This window comes from Strix uralensis, chromosome 28, assembly GCF_047716275.1.
Source record: "Strix uralensis isolate ZFMK-TIS-50842 chromosome 28, bStrUra1, whole genome shotgun sequence".
Lineage (NCBI taxonomy): Eukaryota > Metazoa > Chordata > Aves > Strigiformes > Strigidae > Strix > Strix uralensis.
Genome location: NC_133999.1, coordinates 466,288 through 481,248, shown reverse-complemented (window position 1 = coordinate 481,248; position 14,961 = coordinate 466,288). Strand labels below are relative to the sequence as shown.

The 14,961-nt window shown below is 45.3% G+C and overlaps 2 protein-coding genes across 3 annotated transcripts in view; one reads left to right on the top strand and one right to left on the bottom strand.

Annotated features, from left to right (window-relative positions):
* The window catches only part of KAT6A (lysine acetyltransferase 6A), a 48,766-nt gene extending 47,945 nt beyond the window's left edge, over positions 1 to 821 (bottom strand). For both annotated transcript variants that reach the window (XM_074852386.1, XM_074852388.1), the window contains exon 1: positions 702 to 821. The gene's annotated coding sequence lies outside the window, so the exon portion shown is untranslated. The remainder of the gene's footprint in view (positions 1 to 701) is intronic.
* Positions 822 to 4,773: 3,952 nt separating this feature from the next.
* On the top strand, positions 4,774 to 13,808 carry AP3M2 (adaptor related protein complex 3 subunit mu 2). Its single transcript, XM_074852349.1, has 8 exons — positions 4,774 to 5,327; positions 7,521 to 7,692; positions 8,223 to 8,360; positions 8,884 to 8,969; positions 9,490 to 9,623; positions 10,521 to 10,728; positions 11,557 to 11,701; positions 12,128 to 13,808. The coding sequence occupies exons 1-8, from the start codon at positions 4,815 to 4,817 to the stop codon at positions 12,226 to 12,228; spliced, it is 1,497 nt and encodes a 498-aa protein (XP_074708450.1). The 5' UTR covers positions 4,774 to 4,814; the 3' UTR covers positions 12,229 to 13,808.
* Positions 13,809 to 14,961: the final 1,153 nt, after the last annotated feature.

Sequence of the window (14,961 nt, the reverse complement as noted above, 5' to 3'; positions counted from 1 at the left end):
GGGGCCAAGGAGGACGCAGCGCCCTGTCCCCAGCAGAGCTCCGTGCGCAGGACGTTACGTAACCGCCCGGCCAGGCCGGGGCGATACCGGGACGGTCCCAGCCCGGCCGGGTCGCTCTCTCGCTGTCTGCGCGACAAGCGGCCCCTGCACCTGCCACCGCTCATCCCCATCCCCATCCCGGACAGGCCCCGCACACGGCGCCCCGAGGGGTGCCCAACCTCAGCCGAGGGACTCGCACCAGCAGCATCAGGAGAAATGAGACGCAGGCCGCAGCCCTGGCGCCCGGCCGGGCCCCACACAGTTCTTCACCCCCACGGAGACGGGCAGCGCAGCGCGGCTCCTCGCACCGGTTCGGCCGGGCCCGCGCCCGCGCCCGCGCCCGCCTCAGACGCGCTCTCCCGCGCCAGGGGCGGAGAGGAGCGAGGAGCTCAGCCCGCGGCCGCCGGCCTGCACCGCCTGCCTCATCCGCGCCGTGCCATGCCCGCCGCCGCCCCACAGTTGTAGGCCCAGTGGGCCCCAGGGGAGCGGGCGGCCGGGTCCGGGCCTGGCACAGAGCGGCGGCGGGGCCGGAACAGGCCGCGAGCCTGGAGCGCCCAGCGGGCCTTCCCCTTCCCCAGACCACGGAGCTCGCCAGTCACCTATCCCCGGGTTCCCCAGCACCAGGCACCTGAGGCAGGGGGGGTCCCGCCAGCGCTACTTACCGAGGCCCGCGAGAGACGGGAACCGAGAGGCAAAGGCCGGACGGCGGCGAAGCCCGAAACTGACACGGCGGCCATCTTGGGTCCGGAGCTCTGCGGCGGGGGGAGGGGGTGTGGGAGGGGAACAGCCCGCGGCGGGCGGGGGCGCGCGCGGGGAACAGCGCGGCGGGGCGGGAGCGGCCGCCGCCGGGAAGAGCTGCGGGGGCGGGGCCAGGCCGGGAGCGCGCGGCGGCGAGGGGCGGGGCCGCCACCATGGGACAGAGCGTGCGGAGCCGCGGCGGGAAGGTGGCTGGGTCCGGGGCCGACGGAGCGGCAGCGGCGCTGGGGTGGGAGCGTCTCGCTCTGGGTGAGGGTGGGGGGGTCCTCCGCGCCTCGGACCGTGGGCGTGCGGCCGCCGGTAAGCCGGCGGGCGGGCTTCGGCGGGCGGGCTTCGGCGGGCAGCTGTGCCCTGGTGTAGGTGGTTGTGACCTGTAAGGTAGGAAATCCGTCTCTTACGATCACTTAAGCTTGCGCTTGGCACAGTGGCTCTGGGTTTTTCTGACTTCAGGGTACCGAAGCGGTGTGGAGTTCCTACACAACGACACCGTTGGGCCTGGAGAGCGGGTGTGCCTCGCCTGTGCCTGCACGTGCAAGACTGGTCGGTCCTTGGGCATTTTTGTGAGGTAATTCTGTAACTTTCTGACATATTTGATACGTTTATAGTTTGTAGAGTAAAAATATGCGGCCAGAACGTTAGCGGTTCCATGTGGAAATACCTTGGGAGCTGTCTAGGTACTTTGGTCTGGGTTCCGCAGAGCTGGCTGTCACTGAAATCAAAAGGGGTCTGAGAACAGGGGTCCATCCTTGGCTAATTTATAGAACAACATGGTTCTCTTCTGCTCTGCAGAGGTACAGTGTTGGACTAGCGTGTCCTGAAAGGTGGCAGAAATGAGCAAAGGGCAAATTCTCATTTTACAGCATTCTCTTCTAGGTTATATTTGATTGAAAGAATCTCATTTTGTTACCCATCCTGAATGGCTGTGTACTGCATGCAATTCTCTAACCTTTTCTAACCTCTGTCTCAGTTTACTGGTTGTGTGTACACATTATAAAGTAGGCATTTTTCACCATTGCCTTATAGGAAAACTGATGTATAAAGTTTCATGTGAGTTTGCCTTTTTTTAAAAAAAAAAATCTTAAGAAACATTGTGGAGACAGAGTTGATAAATTTGTGATGTTTTCTGAATGGTTTTGTTTAGCCCTTGTCTTGAGATGAGAAATTTTTCTTTTGCGCAAGAGGAACTCTTCTGATGTTTTAACAGGGTAAGTTTTTCGGTACAAAAGTTAAATGTTCTCAATGAATTACTTATTACATGACACCAATGGAGTTTGAGATGCTGTTCTGCAAGGTACTGTACAAACAGTTCTGTTTCTGCCATGTAGACCATGGAGGTCTGGCCTTGTCTGAGTTGGATTCTCCCTACAAATTAATCTCTTCTCCCACCTGCTCCTGAGTCTTCAAAATTTGGCTGGTTCTATGCTGCGTGGCTTCCAGTGCCTTAAATTATAAGGCTATGGTGCTATATTCAGAAGAGCTAATGGAGATATAAATGTAATTTCCAGATAAGAAAGTAAAGCAAGACTAAGAGGATTCAGTACATAACAGTGAAAGCCAATTATGTTCCTACAACACAAAGTATCAGTCTGTAGGCTCTATTCTGTTTCAAAATTGGCAGTGGGTTATTATTAGCATTCTTGCAAAATTAATTGTTTTGGTTGATTATTGTAAATTTAAAAATGGCCTATTTTCTTCTACTCTCTTTTTCATTTTCACAGCACAGGCTAACAGTTAAATCAGAATTCCTGCATATGGCAAACTACAGATGGTAAGGAATTGTTTTATCATAAATGCAGCGCACGGTTTGGCAACACCCATTTTGTAGCACTGCTCTCTGACTGTGCTTAGGTTTCTCTGGGTGTGCATGTACTGTAACTGATGTATAGTACCCTTCAGTGAGCAGTTTTCAAGCTGTCACTAAATTAACCAGCAAAATGAAGTTCTGTTCTAGCAGCATCTTCTGTCTTGGTTCCAGTTTATATAAGCTCCCGAGCCACTGTGGAGGCTGACTTTCAGAACAAAACATGATCTTTGTGGTAACAGTTTGGAAGCAGCCAGGTAGCATTTCTGCAGCAGTAAAGAGTGGTGTAACAGCAAATTGTTCTCTGCAGGTGCCAGCAAGACACTTTAATAAACCTGTCTGATTTTAAAGCAGAAATGTATTTCCGCTTTTTCCTCGACAACCTTTTCCTTTGGTGTGCAGAAATAATTACCCTGTTGTTGCTTTTGTATTGGCACTGGTGTTTTTGATGGCTAAAGAAACTGAAATAACTAGGAGAAATACGGAAGTGACAACATCATGAACTGTGTAAAGTACTAACAATTTTGATGATGGGTGCAAGCAGTCAGAGGGAAATGGCACTTTTTAAACAATGTATGATACAGTCAAAACTGAATTGCATTTCATGACACAAAAAAGAAGTGTCTGTATTGAAAAGACATATCCCATGAATGTTGATCTTCCAGGTTAAAATCAGAAAGGTTTGAGTTTCTCGGAGAACCAAATGTATAAAGGCTTTATGTTGTTGATCAGTTTAACTATGTGCTGCTGCTTTCTGTCTAATACCTGTATGACTCCCATTAATACAGCCTCCAAGAGCCTTGCAGACTGATACAATAATCTTTACAATACCTTTGTGTTAAAAGTAAAGTGATTATATTAAAATAATAAATAATTATTTTAAATTTAGAACTGCTGTAATTAAATGACAAATTATTACCCCATTGTTGCTCTCAAATGTGCAATTCATTATGGTAATTTGAATTAGACATTTAAAAAACATTGTTTGATGTTTAAGAATGCATTTGATACAAATCATGACCATAAAAGAAAAACTAATATATAGGTCATTTCTCCTTCCTTATTTTCTGCTATAGCAAAAAGTTAATCTAGTGCATGTTGATTTATCTAATGCTTTAAATAAGGATGTATGCATAAATAAGGATGTACTGCATACAGTAGTACTAAAAGATAATGTCAGGGTAAATAAACTGACCTCTGCCCCATTTCTTGGGAATAATATCTACAACGTACCCATAGAAAATAAGATCTAATATACATTTGAACTGGGCAGTTTTTTGCATTCTGACATAATCAGTCCATTCAGCTTACTCGTCGTCCAGAGTTAGTGATACCACTGCCTAAAAGATTTGCCTGCAGTCATGAAGCATAGTCAGGTGTGAAGACTCAGACCTGAGTCTTTCAGTGCTTGTGCAGCAGTCCTAACCAGTAGGCAGTCGCCTTCCTTCCCATGTAATAAAGGTCATATGCTTAGACAGCTTGTTTAATGGCATGTAAAGGACTTCTTTTCATTGTTTGTTCCCAGCAGAGTAGTAAAACTGGAAAATTATTCTGCCTGACTCAGAAGTCCAGATATCTGCTATATGAACGTGAAACACCTGTTCTGATTATGCAAAGGAGTCACTTGGCATGGAGTTTAGATACATTTTGCATGACAATTGTCATTTTCCTGCCAGCTGGATTGTGCTTTCAGCAGTGTTATTACTCTGTAGTGAGCAAACCAGCAAAATAATACATTGGAAAACATCCGACTGGCTGCTCCTCACTATAGCAATGGGGTTACTTAACACATTTTATAGACTATACCAAGAGGTCTACCCTCAAAAAGGTACCCTTGGGGAAAAAAAAAAAAAATAAAATAGAAGCAGGCATCGTTTTTAAGGCCTCAGGCTCTGTTCTCTCCAGTGTGGAGCACAGTTCTGAGCACCCCGTCGGGAAAGCCTGGGCGAGCACCTTAGAGAGGGGAGAAGGGGCCGTGCAGCAGCAGCCTCCACGTGCGAGGCGCCTGGACCGCGGGCTCCCGCGCGCAGCCGGCGGAGGGGAGCGGGGAAGGGGCCCCCCGCCGGGCTGCGCCCCCCGCGCGCGCTCCGCAGCCGCCCGCCCCTTCCGGGGCCCTCCGCGGGTGGGGCGTTGCCGGGCGCGTTCCCTGGTCTGGCCGGAGCCTGGGCAGGCCGCTGCGCCAGTGGAAGCTGCGCGTAGCGTGGCGTCCTGCGGCGTCATGGCCCGCACGCCTCTCCTCGGCCTATCGGCCGTGGCCGTTAGCGGGTCACCCAATCAGAGTGCCCGCTGCCAAGCCCCGCGGGGGTCAGGGGGCGTTTCTCGCGTGCCAATCCGCGCGCCTGGGGGCGGGGTTTGTGGCCGCAGGGACGCGGGCGCGAGCGGTTGGGTCCTGCGGGGCGGCGGAGGGGCTCGGACGCGGTGCCGGCCGGTGCGGTCCTGGGGCTCGCCCGCCGCAGCCATGATCCACAGCCTGTTCCTCATCAACGCCTCGGGGGACATCTTCCTGGAGAAGCACTGGAAGAGCGTCGTCAGCCGCTCCGTCTGTGACTACTTCTTCGAGGCGCAGGAGAGGGCCTCGGAGGCGGAGAACGTGCCGCCGGTGATCCCCACGCCGCACCACTACCTCCTCAGCGTCTACCGCCACAAGATTTTCTTCGTGGCCGTTATCCAGAGCGAGGTGCCGCCTCTCTTCGTCATCGAGTTCCTTCACCGCGTCGTCGATACCTTCCAGGTACAGCTCGCGCGGCGCGGGACGACTCTGGGAGCTGCCGTGTGCCGAGGAGCTTGGAAGGAACCCGGGGCACTGCCGTGTCGTGAGGGAGAACGGGTGCGGGGGGGAGAAAAGGGAGACCTTCGAGTTAGCAGCAATTAGTTTTCTCTTTTTCCTATCTGTTAATTCTTACCCTGCACCTACGGGGATCTGGAGTAGGTCTCGAGGGCTTGCGGTGATTAGGAATGTGTTGCCTGGGATGACGATGGGTTCAAGATCGGCCTGTGCTCACAGGAAAGACCCTTCAGCAATCGAGATGCACGTTTATGTTTTGTAGCCTTGTCTGTTCTAGGAGCTGTGAACTAAGACCAAACCGTTCTCACAGGGAGTTTTTGCGATTCATAGCCGTGTGCTTTAGTCAATTAGTGACAGCCTACCTATAGGTTTACATCTAGTGAAATTCCTTGGGAGCGTGTTTGCTTCCTAAAGGAGAGTCACAGGAGATGCCCCAGTTCCCTCTATGCTATGGCTGACATGACTGCCACTCGGTTTAGGGAAATAGTGAAGGTGTCTGTCTCAGCCTGACAGCAACAGGATCGTGTAGTGTCAGGATTTGAAATGTCTTGTGACGAGCATCCTACCAGAATACAGGAAATGTGGATGCTTGGTCAAGCAAGTATCATGTGAGCTTTTGCTTCCAGGTGCCAATCAGAATGTGAGTGTAGGCTGTTATGTTTCACTGAGTTCAGGGAGGGGATTGGCTGTTCAGGCCAAAAATGTACTATGTCAGCCGCCTAGGTCTTGTTTTTTCTGAGGGGACAAGGCGTGAGTGTGTTTTAACTGGTTTGGCCATATGTTAAAATCTGGTATATCTGAAAAAGAAATAGTGCTTGTAGTGTAGGACTAGGAATTCTCTAGCATCACAGTTCATGTATACTCATGCTTTATGCAGAATGCCTGATCTTTTTAATTGCTGTAAGTAACTAGAAGCTCAGGTTTGTGTCTGTGTGTGCTCGCTCTCCAGAAAGATGCACGAAGTTATCATAGAATAAAACTCTGTAAATTATGTGTTCAATTTTCAAAATTGCTGAATTATTGAGACTGCTTCCTATAACATATGCTGAATCTTGAAAGATCTTAGTTTTCTATACCTACGTTGTGTTACAGATTTACAATTTGATTTGGTATATATTTACTGCAAACTTTAATATTGCTCATTATTGATTTGGAGTAGGAGCTGAAGAAACAGTAGAAGAATCAAGCTGGGGAATAAACTGGTCTGTGGATCTTTTATGATTCATGTTCTAACGTTCTGCTTTATACACCTCTTAAATATGAGGAAGGAGGATTTTGTTACATGGATAGAATTATTTTTCAGACTTCTGGGTTTTGTTACATGGATAGAATTATTTTTCAGACTTTTCAGAGTACCGAACTTCTGTTATTAGTCTAATACATCTTAGGATGTGTAAGCAGTCTGTACACCCCAAGTGGTATCAGAATGAAAAAAACCACAGGTAGTGTGTTAGACAGACTTCAGAAGTGGTCTGCTATAAAGCAAACCTGGACTTATGCAGAATATGCAGAGAGTTTGAAGCCATGCTTCCCCTATATTCCACATCAAAATAAATTCTAAAAAAACATTTACAGAACTGAAGTTAATAATTTTATTATTTTCTGTATGTATGAAAGTAAATTAAAAGCTTTGATGAGGAGATGTTGAATTCCTTAAACAGCAGTGCTGCACAGTTAAAATATTGAGAGTACTGTACGTAAAGAGTAGGACAGCTGAGGAAGGATGTATAATACTGGGATCTAGCGAAAGGTATCACTGCACACAAGTCAGTAGTGGCCCCTGGTAGTAGGTTTTTTTAATTAATATTGCTGCTTAATCGGTTGCAATTGAGCCACTTTCAAGTGCTAATTAAAAAAATCTCTTGGCTATCAAAGGGAATCTTGTTATATAGAAAGGAAATAAGAGCATATGATGATGTGGTGATTTGCCAGCTTGTTGGGGCAGTGGCAGAGGTATGCTCAGAGTTGTGCATGTTTGTTGGAGTGGTCAGGCTGTTTGATGTGCTTGTACTGAGGTTCAGTGTTGTTTCACCTCCTCCAAGAAGAGGCTTAATTTATTTCTGTGTGGGAGGACACTGAGCTGAATGATCGCTAACACTTTCTTTCACAGATTGTTGAGTAATTATTTCTTTTGCACAGGATTATTTTGGTGTCTGTTCAGAGGTGATGATCAAGGACAATGTTGTGGTGGTTTATGAGGTGCTGGAGGAGATGCTGGACAATGGCTTTCCATTGGCAACAGAGTCTAATATTCTTAAGGAACTGATAAAACCTCCCACTATCCTGCGAACAGTTGTCAACACCATCACAGGTACAGGGAAATAAAAAGTAGCTTAGCTGGGGAGGCCATGTGACAATATTCCTGCATAAGTAAATGAGGACATGGGTGAAGAAAATTTGTGTTGTCCCATACCATTCTAGACCCCAGCAGAAGTGTATTTAGGGAGTCCTGTGTTAGTTCTTTGCTTTGAGATTCCTTCTAGTTCCAGTACCAGCTGCGCTTTTTTTTTTTAACCAAAACAGTCAGATTACATTTCCAGTTACAGCTGTGACATGACTTCCTGGACGAGTTAGTTTGGTGTGGGTTTTTTGTTGGGGTGGTTTTTTGTTTTGTTTTTTAGTTACACTTCCCTATGCCTTATTGTGGTATGTTTTAGAGTAGGATATGAGAGAGATGTAAATTGTAGAATACAGACAGTGAGTCTGGAAGACTAATTGCTCTCCTACAAAGAGGAGATACACATTCTCAGGGATTAATTACCATTATGTTATATGAGGCCAAGGACTTTCTGGAGCACTGTCTAACTTTTTTGGTTGTTGTGATTGCCTTTCTTTTTCCAGGAAGCACTAATGTGGGTGACCAGCTTCCTACCGGACAGCTATCAGTGGTGCCTTGGAGACGTACTGGTGTAAAATATACCAACAATGAGGCGTATTTTGATGTGATTGAGGAGATAGATGCAATCATTGACAAATCAGGTATGGAAGTTGCTTCTGGTTAAGGTGAGGGTAACTTGTCCTGATAGTGCCTGAAGAGAGATTTAGGTTTTCAAAGAGGAGCTCCCTCATCTAAGTGTGGGAGCTCTATTCTTACTCTGGAATGTTGCCATCCTGTAAGTGCTATTGCTCAGTTTTAGAGAGGTACCAAGGTTTTCACTTGTCCTTGCTTCTGAGGTCTTGTAAGCAATTCTGTATTGGGAAGATAGAAGGTGAGTGAAAATTGTGCATAGCACTATCTCCTTAGGTTTTGTGTATCTTAGTCTTGTAAGAGTTGGGAGCTATTGTCATTGGTCATTAAAATGGACATTGCTGGTGTCAGTGGTTCTTATTTGTATGCATCTTCTCTAGAAGTTGTTGAGAATGAGAAAAATGTTGAGGGGGCAACATAGTGAGCCATGACATTTCATAAAGATAATAAATTTCCTTCCTCCCCATTGATAGTTTTTCCACACTGGGATTTTTTTGATCAGGCTCACATAACCTCCTGTGTTTATTTTTGCAGGTTCCACGATTACTGCTGAAATCCAAGGGGTGATTGATGCTTGTGTCAAGCTGACTGGGATGCCAGACCTTACCCTCTCCTTTATGGTAAAGCTCAAGGATTATCTTTACTTAAGTATCTTTACTTCAGCCCTGCTACTAGGATCTCAGTCTCACGCTGATGGATTAGAGTAGATCAGAATCTGGATATGCCAAACAAAAAGGGAAAGAATTGACAATGGAAACTCATAGTGAACTTCAGCAACTTTGAGCCTAAAGGTTTTATTTTCAGATTCTTTGTTAAAAGTACCGTTAGTGTGTGCTGTGACCAAGTTTCTGAGATACAGTGGTGCTTTAGGCAGATGTCCTAAAGGGCCGTCTTTTTTGTGAGTATCCATCAATGTAATTATTTGACACGATTAGATTTTCTAAAATAGGGTAGAGGTTATTGAGTACTGCTATCGCACAGATGTAACAACATCAAAGAGCTTAACATGTCTGAATGTAGATACCTTCAAGTGGGCAGAGTGTATCGAATGTTAAGCCCTTCATGGGTAGAAGATTGAGAAGAAGAGGTTATTTTAAGTAGTACTGCCTTCACTAACCTTGTGACTTTCTTTTATTTCAGAACCCTCGGTTATTGGATGATGTCAGCTTTCATCCATGTGTGCGTTTTAAGCGCTGGGAGTCAGAAAGAATACTCTCCTTCATTCCACCTGATGGAAATTTTCGCTTGCTCTCCTACCATGTCAGTGCTCAGAAGTAGGTGATGAATGTAGTGCTGTTACAAATGTAGTGCTGAATTACAAAATTTGGACCTTCCTGGCTAGTAGGGAAGGAAAAAAAAAGGGAATTGCTTTTAAGATCAGGTGGCATGTTATGCCAAAAGAAGTAGAGATGCATGATGACTTGCACTCTTCCTTTTTTTTAAAACACATGTTTTCTCCTTATTTGGAGCAGTGATTCTGTCATTTCTTTTTGGTCAGCAGCATTTTTCGAAGACCAGTAGCAGATGAATAAACTAGAGAGGGAAAGAATTAGGCAGTATGGAGTAATCAAGCTGTTGATTTCCTGTATTTATAAAAAACTTTTAGAATAAAGCAACATAGCTTGATAACCTTGTTGGTTTTTTGACATTTTTCTTAATAGAACTACAAGTTCTTGTCCACTGCTTGTGCTCTTTTCTAGAATCGGGTTACCAACTACTAATTGGGGTTACAGATGTTAAAGCATTTTGTTAGACTTTGTCAGCCTTATCTCAGGTAGGTGAAAAGGAGTGGGAAATCCAACCAAAAGCACAAGCGTGAAGTTCAAGTGCCACTGCACTGCCTGGAACTATTTGCCAGCTTGGTTGTGAAATGCAAGTACATTCCTCATCCTTTGCTCAAGTCTTCTGTTATACTGGATGTAATTACCTGTCCTGTAGAGAGGTAGAAAACTAGGATACAGCAAGCTTGATTAATAAAAGAAGTGTAATTAAGACTTGAGAACAGGATTCTGACTTTGCTCTTAAATCAAACAAGTGAGTGTAGGATTTCCTTCTCTTTTAAGGAGATTGGTTTCCAGTGTTCTCAGTATAGAAGGCAAGAACCGCATCAGGAAAAGCAAAGATGAAGGCAAGAGATTGACAAGGACTTTCTGTTCATGTCTTCATTCTAGCCTTGTGGCAATTCCTGTCTACGTTAAACACAACATCAGTTTCCGTGATAGCAGCTCACTGGGACGTTTTGAGATCACAGTGGGGCCGAAGCAGACTATGGGGAAGACTGTAGAGGGAGTGATGGTCACTAGTCAGATGCCAAAAGGTGTCTTAAATATGACCCTCACACCCTCTCAGGGAACACATATCTTCGATCCAGTTACAAAGGTGAGAGGAAAGAGAGAAATCAAAATTTTTTTTTTTTTTTCCTTTCAGCAAATGAAGTTGAGCTGTTCATGCTTACGTGACCATTTCCTTGACCAGTTTTTTTCTGAAGGCAGTATCTTTTCTTGGAGTGAGAACTTTTTCTGAACTGTTGCATCCTAGTTGTCTTAATCTTCACAACAAATAGCTTAGTGTCTGAGTAGATTGTAGTTCTAGTTGCTTGGTGTGTGCAGAAAATCCAAGAACTGGTATTGTGTGATGAGGTGTTAGTCTGGTGGATGCTTTACAGACTTCTGCATATCTAGTTGTCATGCCTAGTACCGCACATTAGACTTGGTCCTTTGCATGCACTGAGGATTTGCGTTGGTTAGTGGGTTTTGGTTTTATTTGGGGGGTTCTGGTTTTGTTGTTTGATTCCTTCTCCCCCACCCCAAGTTTTTTTGTTTTTTTTTTTTTTTTAATTGTAAACTTAAATTTGATGGTTTACCCACAGTAGAGCCTCAAGCAACGCTGCTTCGGGCATTTGGAAAGGAGGCAATTCTGCATTATTTTTGTCACTGTTACACATAAGAAATGGGGCCTGCAGCACAAGTAGTGGAAATACCATTCATGGTAGGCTTTTGGGGACTTCAGGGAAAGAGAGAGGGAGAACAGAGGTCCGAGGCAGCTGCTTCTTAAGCCCGTGCTGTGTCTGTCCAATATGAGAGGCAAGATACTGAGACAAAGACCTTTTCTGTAAAGAAACATAAAAAGCTGTCACTGGAAGGGGACTCTTCTTTAGAGGGTGTTACAGCATTTCTGTTTCACTGCTGCATTTTCTGTTTCTTAAAGCTGCTGTCATGGGATGTGGGGAAAATAAACCCCCAGAAGCTGCCAAGCCTGAAGGGGAGCATGACCCTGCAAGCTGGGACATCAAAACCAGATGAAAACCCCACCATTAACCTGCAGTTTAAAATTCAGCAGCTGGCTATATCTGGTAAGTGACTGTCAGGTAAAGAAGCTGAATATTCTTTGCTGTGTCAGTGCTCACTCTGCATGTAGCTGAAGTGGCTCTGCAGGCCTTCTGAATTTTACATTCTATCTGAAACATGTTCTTAAGTAAAAAAAAATTGTGTGCTTTGACTACAGATATGTGGATTTGTTCTCTCTCATGCTCTGTGAAACAGCCTATCTACATTTCCTTGCATGTTGTGCTTACAGACTTAAAGAATTTTAGGGTATAGATGTGTTTGTAAAGAATGATTCTGACAAATACCAGTTGTCAGTTTTTCTCCATTCTTACTGCTTGCTAAAACTTTCCCTATACTTTCTGCACTTCTGGGATGATCTTCTGTTTTTTTATCCTTAAGGCCCGTCTGTTTGTGAGAACAGTCAGTCTTATGCTGTGTTTGTTTGCCTTTAGGACTGAAGGTGAATCGCTTGGACATGTATGGGGAGAAGTACAAGCCCTTCAAGGGGATAAAATACATGACTAAGGCTGGCAAGTTCCAAGTCCGAACCTAGAGGATCCTCATAGTGAGGAAGAGCACCTTCCTGTTTCTTCTGTCCCTGGCTGTTGGATGCAGCCTCTTACCCCATCCATCTGTTTAGGATTGCTCCCTTGCCTGTAGTAGCATGAGCAGGAGAGCCAGTGCTTAGGGTGCTGGGGAGCAGGGAAAAGTAAGCTTGACCTGAAACCATCTCATCCCTAGCTGAGTCTGAAGTATTTGGAACAATGGCAGGTGGGAGAGGAGTTCAGGTCCCTTGGGATTAGTGAGTAAGCTGTGTAAGCTTGTATCACCTTCATTTTGCTGTGTTAAAGGAAATTCTAGGGATTTATTGCCTTTTCTAACTCCTCTTCCTTATATTTCAGTTGACTTGTATCCCTTTGTAGATGATACAAAGCTGAATTTCCACAAACTTCGACTCCAGTGTGATGGTCTGGCTTCTGCCCTTCTCCATCACTGGGCGTTAGGGTGGAGAGCTGTATAGTTCTTGGCAGCAGAGAGATCATCTAGCCATTCTGCCTCCAAGGGACTGGAAGAAGTGGAAAGGTAGATTGTGCCACCCAGAAGGGGAAGTTAAGAACCCTGAGACTGGGGACAGTGCCACAGAGGGAGGAAGGGAAGAAACGGATGCCTTTCATAAGCCATCTTGGTCATCAGGTATCTTGAGTCTCTGGAGATAGACTAGAAACCCATCCAAATCTTAGTATGGGATCCTATGAAGGGCTGACTGTAACATATGTGATCTTGTAACTGATGGGTGGTGACATCTGAATGTAATTCTGCTTCTCTTCTTATTTTGTCAGTAGTTGAAGGTAGAGAATCTCCTAGCTTCTTTGGGGAGTCGGGGAAGAGACAGAGGCAGGTTTTTTTTTGTGGAGACATAGCACTCTGATGGAAACTGAAGCTGTGGCTAAATGAAGATGATTGCTATGCTACTAACTTGTTGGAACCTCCTTTTGTCTCTGCCTGCCTATTACAAATGAAGGTGATACTGCTGTTCTCCTGCTCACTGATGTCTTTCTTTGAGATAATTGTGTGCTGGTACCTTTGTAGTGTTTCTGGCTGTCCTACCTCATTCCAATTCCTGTACCAATCAGCTGCTGTGCAGATGGATTCAAGCCTACACTGAATTTTTCACTGAGACCATCTCTTCTGCAGGATCTGTTGCTGCATCTGCCCATTCCAGTCTGTGCTGCATCTCTCTGTACAGCATAAATATGAAATGAGAGGCATTTGCACTGTTCTGTATTGTCTGTAATATGCTCTTTGGCCACTAGATGCCAATGTCTTTCTCTGTGGTAGCAGAACTTGTTCCTAAGCTGCTGTACCTGTGACTACAGCATCGGTCAGGTGGCTGCGGAGTCCAGCATGTACAGTTCATGCTTGTGAACAGAACAAGTTGACCCTAAGCGAAGGATAACATACTTTCTGGTTTGCATGTGATGGATACTTGCAGTGGATGAGTGGCATCTTGCATGTGGAATTGCAAGTTCCAGTGCGACTGATGAATGCCATAGCAGGTGGCCTTACTGCTGAGCGTGTTCAGTGCAAATATAACCTTCGGCAAGGGCATCAATAAAATTCATTTTTACATGTCGTCTGTGTCATTTCACAGTGGTTTGTGTGGGCTTTACGTGAAATACAGTTGGTATTTGAGAAGGAAGGTAAATTATGCCAGTTGGATTGTGGATGCCTTAGGGACATAAATGTCTTTATGCAATTGGGATTGTAAGCTTGGGACTAAGTCACTGTCTAAAAAGCTAATTAATTACTTTCTTGGTAATTTTTCTTAGTGTTTCCCAAAAGGAGTGCTGAGCTCTTTCTAGAACCTCAGTGAAACTCTCTAGGAATGCAACTGAACCATTTTTGTTTACTAGGTAGGGTTTTTGTAGCAGGCTAAGGGCTGTGCTGTAATTATGAAGACAATTAAATAACTTTTCACCATCCAGCTCCTCAAGTACTGATAGTATCCTTTGGCTTTGTACCTTTGTTTTTTAAAGTATCTTTTCTTTCCTGCTAAAGTGATTCACATTACTCGAGATCTTCAAAGGCTTCTTATATTCATAAGGGTGTCTGGCCCTTAGAACAAGCTTTCTATATCAGTCTGAGATGGCTGCAAGTTCCTATGGAATGAAGGATGAAGCAGGGCAGAAGGGGGAAGCAGGAAAACAACGTCCGTGAGATAACTTGGTAGATGAGGATATAAGGAGTTTTTGGGGAGAGTGTGAGGTGTAGCTGTGTACTTCAGTTACAATAAATGCTGATGTTGACTCAGGTTCTGAAAGAACTTGAATATGACAATATCAACTGCAAAGTGAGAAGAAAAGTGAGGCAGGCAGATGGCAGTCATTATTGTCTTAGACCTTGTCTCAAGATGGTGCTGTGCTACTGTGTGCTGGGAGAGGACAAGGAGGGGAAAAAACAGGATATGAAGAGGAAAAGCTGATGTAGAGATGGAAACCATCCCGGGGATTTTTATCAGGGAGGGATGTAATGGGTAAACAAGACAGAGAAATGCAGTTAAATGCACTGAGCTAGGTGGCAGCAACTTCTGAGACATGAAACACAAGAAGTTAAAGCAAGGCTGGAGAACATAAGTTCTGGTCACTAGACTGGGATTTGATAAATCTCCCAGATTAAGCATCTATTACAAAATTAGGGATAAAGAAGCATTTAGAAGAACTTGGAAGTGATTCTGGACCCTTCTTCAAGTCAGTTTCAGAGAAGATGTCACAGAAGACAGCCCAGG